Source organism: Pseudophryne corroboree, chromosome 12, assembly GCF_028390025.1.
Source record: "Pseudophryne corroboree isolate aPseCor3 chromosome 12, aPseCor3.hap2, whole genome shotgun sequence".
Lineage (NCBI taxonomy): Eukaryota > Metazoa > Chordata > Amphibia > Anura > Myobatrachidae > Pseudophryne > Pseudophryne corroboree.
This window is the reverse complement of record NC_086455.1, coordinates 6,891,126-6,903,634: the sequence shown is the minus strand read 5'-3', so window position 1 is coordinate 6,903,634 and position 12,509 is coordinate 6,891,126. Positions and strand designations below refer to the sequence as shown.

Here is a 12,509-nt window from a genome sequence, read left to right as displayed (position 1 = left end):
CAGAGGATGATAGGGAGAGTGACAGAGACTGCCCCCCATTACCAGAGGATGATAGGGAGAGTGACAGAGACTGCCTCCCATTACCAGAGGATGATAGGGAGAGTGACAGAGACTGCCTCCCATTACCAGAGGATGATAGGGAGAGTGACAGAGACTGCCCCCCATTACTAGAGGATGATATGGAGAGTGACAGAGACTGCCCCCCCCCCCCCCCCCCCATTACCAGAGAGTGACAGAGACTGCCTCCCATTACCAGAGGGTGATAGGGAGAGTGACAGAGACTGCCCCCCCCCCCCCCCCATTACCAGAGAGTGACAGAGACTGCCTCCCATTACCAGAGGGTGATAGGGAGAGTGACAGAGACTGCCTCCCATTACCAGAGGGTGATAGGGAGAGTGACAGAGACTGCCTCCCATTACCAGAGGATGATAGGGAGAGTGACAGAGACTGCCCCCCATTACCAGAGGATGATAGGGAGAGTGATAGAGACTGCCTCCCATTACCAGAGGGTGATAGGGAGAGTGATAGAGACTGTCCCCCATTACCAGAGGGTGATAGGGAGAGTGATAGAGACTGCCTCCCATTACCAGAGGATGATAGGGAGAGTGATAGAGACTGTCCCCCATTACCAGAGGGTGATAGGGAGAGTGATAGAGACTGCCTCCCATTACCAGAGGATGATAGGGAGAGTGATAGAGACTGTCCCCCATTACCAGAGGGTGATAGGGAGAGTGATAGAGACTGTCCCCCATTACCAGAGGGAGATAGGGACAGTGACAGAGACTGCCCCCCATTACCAGAGAGTGATAGGGAGAGTGACAGAGACTGCCCCCCATTACCAGAGGGTGATAGGGAGAGTGACAGAGACTGCCCCCCCCCATTACCAGAGGGTGATAGGGAGAGTGACAGAGACTGCCCCCCCATTACCAGAGGGTGATAGGGACAGTGACAGAGACTGCTCCCCATTACCAGAGGGTGATAGGGAGAGTGACAGAGACTGCCCCCCATTACCAGAGGATGATAGGGAGAGTGACAGAGACTGTCCCCCATTACCAGAGGGTGATAGGGAGAGTGACAGAGACTGCCTCCCTTTACCAGAGGGTGATAGGGAGAGTGATAGAGACTGCCCCCCATTACCAGAGAGTGATAGGGAGAGTGATAGAGACTGCCCCCCATTACCAGAGGGTGATAGGGAGAGTGACAGAGACTGTCCCCATTACCAGAGGATGATAGAGAGAGTGACTCAGAGACTGCCCCCCATTACCAGAGGGTGATAGGGAGAGTGACAGAGACTGCCCCCCATTACCAGAGGATGATAGGGAGAGTGATAGAGACTGCCCTCCATTACCAGAGAGTGACAGAGACTGATCCCCATTACCAGAGGGTGATAGGGAGTGTGACAGAGACTGTCCCCCATTACCAGAGGGTGATAGGGAGAGTGACAGAGATTGTCCCCCATTACCAGAGAGTGATAGGGAGAGTGACAGAGACTGCCCCCCATTCCCAGAGGGTGATAGGGAGAGTGATAGAGACTGTCCCCCATTACCAGAGGATGATAGAGAGAGTGACAGAGACTGTCCCCCATTACCAGAGAGTGATAGGGAGAGTGACAGAGACTGCCCCCCATTCCCAGAGGGTGATAGGGAGAGTGACAGAGACTGCCCCCCATTCCCAGAGGGTGATAGGGAGAGTGATAGAGACTGCCCCCCATTACCAGAGGATGATAGAGAGAGTGACAGAGACTGCTCCCCATTACCAGAGGATGATAGGGAGAGTGATAGAGACTGTCCCCCATTACCAGAGGATGATAGGGAGAGTGACAGAGACTGCCCCCCATTACCAGGGGATGATATGGAGAGTGATAGAGACTGCCCCCCATTACCAGAGGATGATAGGGAGAGTGACAGAGACTGCCCCCCATTACCAGAGGATGATAGGGAGAGTGACAGAGACTGCCCCCCATTACCAGAGGGTGATAGGGAGAGTGAAAGAGACTGTCCTCCATTACCAGAGGATGATAGGGAGAGTGATAGAGACTGCCCCCCATTACCAGAGGATGATAGAGAGAGTGACAGAGACTGCCCTCCATTACCAGAGGATGATAGGGAGAGTGATAGAGACTGTCCTCCATTACCAGAGGATGATAGAGAGAGTGACAGAGACTGCCCCCCATTACTAGAGGATGATAGGGAGAGTGATAGAGACTGTCCCCCATTCCCAGAGGGTGATAGGGAGAGTGATAGAGACTGCCCCCCATTACCAGAGGGTGATAGGGAGAGTGACAGAGACTGCTCCCCATTCCCAGAGGGTGATAGGGAGAGTGACAGAGACTGCCCCCCATTACCAGAGGGTGATAGGGAGAGTGACAGAGACTGCCCCCATTACCAGAGGGTGATAGGGAGAGTGATAGAGACTGTCCCCCATTACCAGAGGATGATAGAGAGAGTGACAGAGACTGCCCCCCATTACCAGAGGATGATAGAGAGAGTGATAGAGACTGTCCCCCATTACCAGAGGATGATAGGGAGAGTGATAGAGACTGCCCCCCATTCCCAGAGGATGATAGGGAGAGTGATAGAGACTGTCCCCCATTACCAGAGGATGATAGAGAGAGTGACAGAGACTGCCCCCATTACCAGAGGGTGATAGGGAGAGTGATAGAGACTGTCCACCATTACCAGAGGATGATAGAGAGAGTGACAGAGACTGCCCCCATTACCAGAGGGTGATAGGGAGAGTGATAGAGACTGCCCCCCATTACCAGAGGGTGATAGGGAGAGTGACAGAGACTGCTCCCCATTACCAGAGAGTGATAGGGAGAGTGACAGAGACTGCCCCCCATTACCAGAGGATGATAGGGAGAGTGATAGAGACTGCTCCCCATTACCAGAGGATGATATGGAGAGTGATAGAGACTGCCCCCCATTACCAGAGGATGATAGGGAGAGTGACAGAGACTGCCCCCCATTACCAGAGGATGATAGGGAGAGTGATAGAGACTGCCCCCCATTACCAGAGGATGATAGGGAGAGTGACAGAGACTGCCTCCCATTACCAGAGGATGATAGAGAGAGTGACAGAGACTGCCCCCATTACCAGAGGGTGATAGGGAGAGTGATAGAGACTGCCCCCCATTACCAGAGGGTGATAGGGAGAGTGACAGAGACTGCTCCCCATTACCAGAGAGTGATAGGGAGAGTGACAGAGACTGCCCCCCATTACCAGAGGATGATAGGGAGAGTGATAGAGACTGCTCCCCATTACCAGAGGATGATATGGAGAGTGATAGAGACTGCCCCCCATTACCAGAGGATGATAGGGAGAGTGACAGAGACTGCTCCCCATTCCCAGAGGATGATAGAGAGAGTGACAGAGACTGTCCCCCATTACCAGGGGATGATATGGAGAGTGATAGAGACTGCCCCCCATTACCAGAGGATGATAGGGAGAGTGACAGAGACTGCCCCCCATTACCAGGGGATGATATGGAGAGTGATAGAGACTGCCCCCCATTACCAGAGGATGATAGGGAGAGTGACAGAGACTGCCCCCCATTACCAGAGGATGATAGGGAGAGTGACAGAGACTGCCCCCCATTACCAGAGGGTGATAGGGAGAGTGAAAGAGACTGTCCTCCATTACCAGAGGATGATAGAGTGACAGAGACTGTCCCCCATTACCAGAGGGTGATAGGGAGAGTGACAGAGACTGCCCCCCATTACCAGAGGATGATAGGGAGAGTGATAGAGACTGTCCTCCATTACCAGAGGATGATAGAGAGAGTGACAGAGACTGCCCCCCATTACTAGAGGATGATAGGGAGAGTGATAGAGACTGTCCCCCATTCCCAGAGGGTGATAGGGAGAGTGATAGAGACTGCCCCCCATTACCAGAGGGTGATAGGGAGAGTGACAGAGACTGCTCCCCATTCCCAGAGGGTGATAGGGAGAGTGACAGAGACTGCCCCCCATTACCAGAGGGTGATAGGGAGAGTGACAGAGACTGCCCCCATTACCAGAGGGTGATAGGGAGAGTGATAGAGACTGTCCCCCATTACCAGAGGATGATAGAGAGAGTGACAGAGACTGCCCCCCATTACCAGAGGATGATAGAGAGAGTGATAGAGACTGTCCCCCATTACCAGAGGATGATAGGGAGAGTGATAGAGACTGCCCCCCATTCCCAGAGGATGATAGGGAGAGTGATAGAGACTGTCCCCCATTACCAGAGGATGATAGAGAGAGTGACAGAGACTGCCCCCATTACCAGAGGGTGATAGGGAGAGTGATAGAGACTGCCCCCCATTACCAGAGGGTGATAGGGAGAGTGACAGAGACTGCTCCCCATTACCAGAGAGTGATAGGGTGAGTGACAGAGACTGCCCCCCATTACCAGAGGATGATAGGGAGAGTGACAGAGACTGCCCCCCATTACCAGAGTGTGATAGAGAGAGTGACAGAGACTGTCCCCCATTACCAGAGGATGATAGAGTGACAGAGACTGCCCCCCATTACCAGAGGGTGATAGGGAGAGTGATAGAGACTGCCCCCCATTACCAGAGTGTGATAGGGAGAGTGATAGAGACTGCCCCCCATTACCAGAGAGTGATAGGTAGAGTGATAGAGACTGCCCCCCATTACCAGAGGATGATAGAGAGAGTGACAGAGACTGCCCCCCATTACCAGAGAGTGATAGGGAGAGTGATAGAGACTGCCCCCCATTACCAGAGAGTGATAGGGAGAGTGATAGAGACTGCCCCCCATTACCAGAGAGTGATAGGGAGAGTGATAGAGACTGCCCCCCATTACCAGAGAGTGATAGGGAGAGTGATAGAGACTGCCCCCCATTACCAGAGGGTGATAGGGAGAGTGACAGAGACTGTCCCCATTACCAGAATATGATAGAGAGAGTGACTCAGAGACTGCCCCCCATTACCAGAGGATGATAGGGAGAGTGACAGAGACTGCCCCCCATTACCAGAGGGTGATGGGGAGAGTGACAGAGACTGCCCCCCATTACCAGAGGATGATAGGGAGAGTGATAGAGACTGCCCTCCATTACCAGAGAGTGACAGAGACTGATCCCCATTACCAGAGAGTGACAGAGACTGATCCCCATTACCAGAGGGTGATAGGGAGAGTGACAGAGACTGTCCCCCATTACCAGAGGGTGATAGGGAGAGTGACAGAGACTGCCCCCCATTACCAGAGGGTGATAGGGAGTGTGACAGAGACTGTCCCCCATTACCAGAGGGTGATAGGGAGAGTGACAGAGACTGTCCCCCATTACCAGAGGGTGATAGGGAGAGTGACCGAGACTGCCCCCCATTACCAGAGGATGATAGGGAGAGTGACAGAGACTGCCCCCCATTACCAGAGAGTGACAGAGACTGCCCCCCATTACCAGAGAGTGACAGAGACTGCCCCCCATTACCAGAGAGTGACAGAGACTGATCCCCATTACCAGAGGGTGATAGGGAGAGTGACAGAGACTGTCCCCCATTACCAGAGGGTGATAGGGAGAGTGACAGAGACTGCCCCCCATTACCAGAGGGTGATGGGGAGAGTGACAGAGACTGACCCCCATTACCAGAGGGTGATGGGGAGAGTGATAGAGACTGCCCCCCATTATCAGAGGGTGATAGGGAGAGTGACAGAGACTGTCCCCCATTCCCAGAGGATGATAGGGAGAGTGACAGAGACTGCCCCCCATTACCAGAGAGTGACAGAGACTGTCCCCCATTACCAGAGAGTGACAGAGACTGTCCCCCATTACCAGAGGATGATAGGGAGAGTGACAGAGACTGCCCCCCATTACCAGAGAGTGACAGAGACTGCCCCCCATTACCAGAGAGTGACAGAGACTGTCCCCCATTACCAGAGAGTGACAGAGACTGTCCCCCATTACCAGAGGATGATAGGGAGCGTGACAGTGACTGCCCCCCATTACCAGAGGGTGATAGGGAGAGTGACAGAGACTGCCCCCCATTACCAGAGGATGATAGGGAGAGTGACAGAGACTGCCCCCCATTACCAGAGGGTGATAGGGAGAGTGACAGAGACTGCCCCCCATTACCAGAGGATGATAGGGAGAGTGATAGAGACTGCCCCCCATTACCAGAGGATGATAGGGAGAGTGACAGAGACTGCCTCCCATTACCAGAGGATGATAGGGAGAGTGACAGAGACTACCCCCCATTACCAGAGGATGATAGGGAGAGTGACAGAGACTGCCCCCCATTCCCAGAGGATGATAGGGAGAGTGACAGAGACTGCCCCCCATTCCCAGAGGATGATAGGGAGAGTGACAGAGACTGTCCCCGTTACCAGAGAGTGATAGGGAGAGTGACAGAGACTGCCCCCCATTACCAGAGAGTGACAGAGACTGTCCCCCATTACCAGAGAGTGACAGAGACTGATCCCCATTACCAGAGGGTGATAGGGAGAGTGACAGAGACTGTCCTCCATTACCAGAGGGTGATAGGGAGAGTGACAGAGACTGCCCTCCATTACCAGAGGGTGATGGGGAGAGTGACAGAGACTATCTCACCTATTACCAGAGGATTTGCAGACTGTTGGGGAGAGTGTGGGGGGCTGCAGGGCCCCTTATATCTGTAGCGAGTCTGCCCCCTCTAGAGTGTGAATTAGAGATTTGAGCAGCGGTGTGATAGATGACTGGGGCAGTCGGAGAGAGAGAGACCTCCTCCCGTTGTGCCATGGAGGAAGTGTACATCCTCTCCCCTGGGAATGGCTGGAAGAGCTGCCTGACGTGACTGGGAGCTCTAATCACACACATATCTGTTTTTCAGGCTGCCGATCCGCCTATTGTTAGATGTACGTGTTGCTGACAGCCCGAGACCTCTCTGCCCCTCGCCCTGTGTGACTGCCGAGACTCCGTCCGGAGTGTGAGGAGCCCCCTCTTACATTGGAAACCTCCAGCATTACTACAGAGGACCCCGTTTGGTGAATAACGGGCCAACACCCCATCCCTGAAACTCTACCGCTGTTAATTCTTCCTAGGCGGACCCAGGACATCATCAAAATACCTTCTCTGAGTAGTCTGGTCCTGCTTCCCACTTCAGAGAGCAGGCTGGGACAGCCACCATCCAGAAAAGCCCCTGACCCCACATCAAAAATAAATCTAGAGACCTTGGCAGCGGTGGGGGCCAGAGAAGCAAGTATCAGTCACTGGATACTGGGGACCCCCGGATAGCGCAGGCCGACGTCTTGGGGCCCCTGCGGCCCTTGGCTCTGGTCATGGCAAAGTGGTTTAAGGAACTCCCTTTGACACTGAAGAATGTTTCAGACAGAGCTAAGCCTGGGTTCCCGGGGGCCAAAACGCTGCCTAAAGTCGGGGCCTCCCGCAAAAACTCTTGCACGGATTCGGCGGCGCCCCAAGGCTCGTCTGTTAAGAATCGCAAGAACTCGTCATCCGAGGGGCAGGGAAAGGGAGTTAAGGATAGCCGGTTGTCCAGGGAGGGCCTGCAAAGTCTTCTAGCTGGCAAGAGCAGAAAAAATTCCAGAGATGAAATTGGTGCTCTCCGGGCCCCTAAGGGACACAGCACATACATTAACCGCCTCATCAAGGTGGATCCCAACCTGCAGGAGAAGAACGGAAGAAATTTCCAGGAGGCCGATGAACCGGGACAAGAGAAGGAGAAAGGGGTGAAGGAGGAAACGGTAAGTACATAAGACCACGTCTTTATTTATCCTACCTATAAGTAGTGATTATTTTCACTTTATTCATCTTTATTAGAAGGAATAGCCGTGGGGGCTGAGCTGAAATATATCTTTCAAATACTGCAATGGAACAGCTCCACCTAGGGGTCATATGTTCAGTGGTTCTCCAATTTGTTCCTCGGGACACCAAGCAGTTCATGTTTTCCAGGTCACCTCGCGTGTGTACGGGTGTACTCATTACTCACTGACACATTTCCCAAGTTACCTAACGGGTGCACAGGTGTACTTATTACTCACTGACACAGTTCCCAGGACACCCAGCAGGTGCACAGGTGTACTCATTAGTGACACTTTTTAAAAGATCCACAGGTGGAGCTAATTATTTCACTTGTGATTCTGTGGGGAAACCTGGAAAACATGCACTGTGTGGGGTCCTGAGGACCGAGTTTGAGAACCTATGTGTTTTACAATTTTTTTTGTAAGAGCAATGTCTCTCTAACTGCTCTCGCTGTCATTACCAGTGCACAGTCTCTACACCAGTGTGATATAATCTGGTATGGATGAGGCCGTTGCATTGCTGACGGAATCGTGTTGCTGTATTTCAGTCGCCCCAGCCTGGCATACTGTTTTAATAGGACGTTAGACAGGAGCACGGCTTCTTCCTAAAGCAGTACATACTTGTAGATCTTTGCTTGCTGAGTAAAACCTCTATTATTTATTCTGCAGTTTTTCACAATAATGTATCATACCTCCCAACATGACCTCTCTAGAGAAAGTAAGAGAACAAAGCACTGTGTCCCTAATAGAGAGGGTCATGTTGGGAGGTATGATGTAGTCCTCGAGCAGGGGTGGGGAACCTTTGGCCCTCCAGCTGTTGTTGAACTACATATACCAGCATGCCCTGCTACAGTTTTGCTATTTGGCCATGCTAAAACTGTTGCAGGGCATGCTTGGATGTGTAGTTCAGCAACAACTGGAGGGCCGCAGGTTCCCCACCCCTGCCCTTGAGGGGGCTGTTTTATTGTCATCAATGGATCTTTGTGCAGGACGGCCAATGGGAAGCCGCAGTCATGGTCATTGAGGAGTCTGATTGGTCCTCCCACTCGCTAGGAACTATTGACCTCACTGAGGCATGAGGCACAAAATGACTTCACTATTTGCTAGTGAACCGACTGGACTAATTTCCTATAAATATTGCGCGCGCGGTGGCTGCCCGTGCTGGCCAGGTGACCAGTGCGCTTTAGGTGTGGTCACCGGTGGGCGCTTACAGCCACATGGGTAATGTCTCACATATTTACCATCCCTAACCTCCTCTCCCAACGCAGATCATCATCCTGGAGGATTACGCTGACCCTTACGATGCCACACGCACCAAAGGACAGCGCGACCTGGAGAGAGTCGGCGAGAACGACGGGTACATGGAGCCATATGATGCCCAGCAGATGATAACTGGTAGCTACCTCACGGTCACCTCTTCCCTACCTGTCCTTCTATACCAGCACTTGTTGTGTATGACTCTTTCCATCACCTCTGCCCCCTGCCAGGAGGAGAACAAACAGAAGGGGGGGGGGGAGTCCCATGGAATACATTAACCCTTTCACAGCCAAAGCTCCAGGAAGGTACATGGTCATCATTGTTACTGAGAAGTGCCTGGCCTGTTCTCTCCGTGGCGGTGGTTGGGATGGGGGGGGGGGGGTTGAAGTTCATGACCCTGTAGTTGGAGCTGTGACTATGTGCTTGTTTCCCAAACTCCAGTCCTTATCTCTCCCTCCAGGAGGAAACGCCAGTTTCCTGCCCCCTCCCTCCACCATGTCCCTGTAAGTGGATACCCCCCCTCCCTTATCGGCCGTGTGGGACTTTAACCATTTAACATTGCCGCATAGAGAGCCAGTATATATTCTAAGGGTCAGTACCCTTTACGCAGGCCCCCTCAGAATTTGCTGCTGGTGCACGTATTATTGGGTGGGATGTACCACGAAGGGCAGAACCTGGCAGATTAGTACCGGGCGGTCCATCTAGCATAAGCGATCATCCGAGCCACCATGCCGTGGAACCAGAAGTCTCAGCATGCTCTATAGCATGGGTCTTCAACCTGTGATCCTCCAGCTGCTGTGAAACTACACATGCCCTGCCACGGTTTTGCTATTAAAGTATGCTAATACTGAGGCAGAGCATGCTGGGCTGTATAGTTCCACAGCAGCTGGAGGGCCGCAGGTTAAAGACCTATGCTCTATAGGATAAGTGGATGTTTCCGAACATAATTATTCCGTGTACCACTTGTAAAGTCCTCCTGCTCTTAGTGATGTCACAGCAGTTTCCGTATAACAGATGTAAATGGTATATTATGCAGTAACGGGCGCTCCCTAAGTCGTGTATTTACCCGGATCTGTGTGACTGCCGCCCCTGTGCAGGGCCCATCTCTGTTTCAATTAAAAAGGTATTTTCCAAACTTGTTGCCCCCTTTTCTGGGCCTGGGTGTGACTTCCGCTGTCTGCATCCTGCCTCTCGGGCTGGCTTCCTATTGTGGACGGCTAAATACGCCGACAGGAAGCCACGGCGGCTAACAGGATGGGCCCTGTTGCCATGGCGCCATAAGAATGGGATAGCCAGCTCTCCAGGCTCCAGCGGTGGCCCAGGGGTGGGGAGCGAGAATGGGTGGACGCAGCCGGGAAGAATGGATTTGTATCCCTGTCTTATCTTGCAGCACTGTGTTCGGGAATAGCTCCATCGCCTAATACAGGGGGTTTTTGCCAATTTTTACACTAATGTTTTCTCTATCGTCCTAGTGGATGCTGGGGTTCCTGAAAGGACCATGGGGAATAGCGGCTCCGCAGGAGACAGGGCACAAAAAGTAAAGCTTTAGGATCAGGTGGTGTGCACTGGCTCCTCCCCCTATGACCCTCCTCCAAGCCTCAGTTAGATTTTTGTGCCCGGCCGAGAAGGGTGCAATCTAGGTGTCTCTCCTAAAGAGCTGCTTAGAAAAGTTTAGCTTAGGTTTTTTATTTTACAGTGAGTCCTGCTGGCAACAGGATCACTGCAACGAGGGACTTAGGGGAGAAGAAGTGAACTCACCTGCGTGCAGGATGGATTGGCTTCTTTGGCTACTGGACATTAGCTCCAGAGGGACGATCACAGGTACAGCCTGGATGGTCACCGGAGCCTCGCCGCCGGCCCCCTTGCAGATGCTGAAACAAGAAGAAGGTCCAGAATCGGCGGCATGAAGACTCCTCAGTCTTCTTAAGGTAGCGCACAGCACTGCAGCTGTGCGCCATTTCCTCTCAGCACACTTCACACGGCAGTCACTGAGGGTGCAGGGCGCTGGAAGGGGGGCGCCCTGGGAGGCAATGAAAACCTATTTTCTCTGACGTCCTAAGTGGATGCTGGGGACTCCGTCAGGACCATGGGGAATAGCGGCTCCGCAGGAGACAGGGCACAAAAGTAAAAGCTTTAGGATCAGGTGGTGTGCACTGGCTCCTCCCCCTATGACCCTCCTCCAAGCCTCAGTTAGGTTTTTGTGCCCGGCCGAGAAGGGTGCAATCTAGGTGGCTCTCCTAAAGAGCTGCTTAGAGTAAAAGTTTTATTAGGTTTTTTATTTTCAGTGAGTCCTGCTGGCAACAGGCTCACTGCAACGAGGGACTTAGGGGAGAAGAAGTGAACTCACCTGCGTGCAGGATGGATTGGCTTCTTAGGCTACTGGACACTAGCTCCAGAGGGACGATCACAGGTACAGCCTGGATGGGTCACCGGAGCCGCGCCGCCGACCCCCTTGCAGATGCTGAAGAGAGAAGAGGTCCAGAAATCGGCGGCTGAAGACTTCTCAGTCTTCATGAGGTAGCGCACAGCACTGCAGCTGTGCGCCATTGCTCTCAGCACACTTCACACCAACGGTCACTGAGGGTGCAGGGCGCTGGGGGGGGCGCCCTGAGCAGCAATGAAAGTACCTATACTGGCTAAAAATACATCACATATAGCCTCTGGGGCTATATGGATGTATTTAACCCCTGCCAGGTTGTCAGAAAAACGGGAGAAGAAGCCCGCCGAAAAGGGGGCGGGGCCTATTCTCCTCAGCACACAGCGCCATTTTCCCTCACAGAACTGCTGGTGGGAAGGCTCCCAGGCTCTCCCCTGCACTGCACTACAGAAACAGGGTTAAAACAGAGAGGGGGGGCACTTATTTGGCGATATGATTATATATTAAGATGCTATAAGGGAAAACACTTATATAAAGGTTGTCCCTGTATAATTATAGCGTTTTGGTGTGTGCTGGCAAACTCTCCCTCTGTCTCCCCAAAGGGCTAGCGGGGTCCTGTCCTCTATCAGAGCATTCCCTGTGTGTGTGCTGTGTGTCGGTACGTGTGTGTCGACATGTATGAGGACGATGTTGGTGAGGAGGCGGAGCAATTGCCTGTAATGGTGATGTCACTCTCTAGGGAGTCGACACCGGAATGGATGGCTTATTTAGGGAATTACGTGATAATGTCAACACGCTGCAAGGTCGGTTGACGACATGAGACGGCCGGCAAACAAATTAGTACCTGTCCAGGCGTCTCAAACACCGTCAGGGGCTTTAAAACGCCCATTTACCTCAGTCGGTCGACACAGACACAGACACGGACACTGACTCCAGTGTCGACGGTGAAGAAACAAACGTATTTTCCTTTAGGGCCACACGTTACATGTTAAGGGCAATGAAGGAGGTGTTACATATTTCTGATACTACAAGTACCACAAAAAGGGTATTATGTGGGGTGTGAAAAAACTACTTGTAGTTTTTCCTGAATCAGATAAATTACATGAAGTGTGTGATGATGCGTGGGTTTCCCCCGATAG

The 12,509-nt window shown here is 52.6% G+C and overlaps 1 protein-coding gene across 3 annotated transcripts in view; it reads left to right on the top strand.

The window, feature by feature from the left end:
- Window positions 1-12,509, top strand: part of SHE (Src homology 2 domain containing E) — a 34,134-nt gene that overhangs the window by 7,835 nt on the left and 13,790 nt on the right. For all 3 annotated transcript variants that reach the window (XM_063946836.1, XM_063946835.1, XM_063946837.1), the window contains exons 2-3: window positions 6,809-7,679; window positions 9,005-9,131. In XM_063946836.1, coding sequence (XP_063802906.1) covers window positions 7,257-7,679; window positions 9,005-9,131 — 550 coding nt within the window. In that variant the 5' untranslated portion in view covers window positions 6,809-7,256. The remainder of the gene's footprint in view (window positions 1-6,808; window positions 7,680-9,004; window positions 9,132-12,509) is intronic.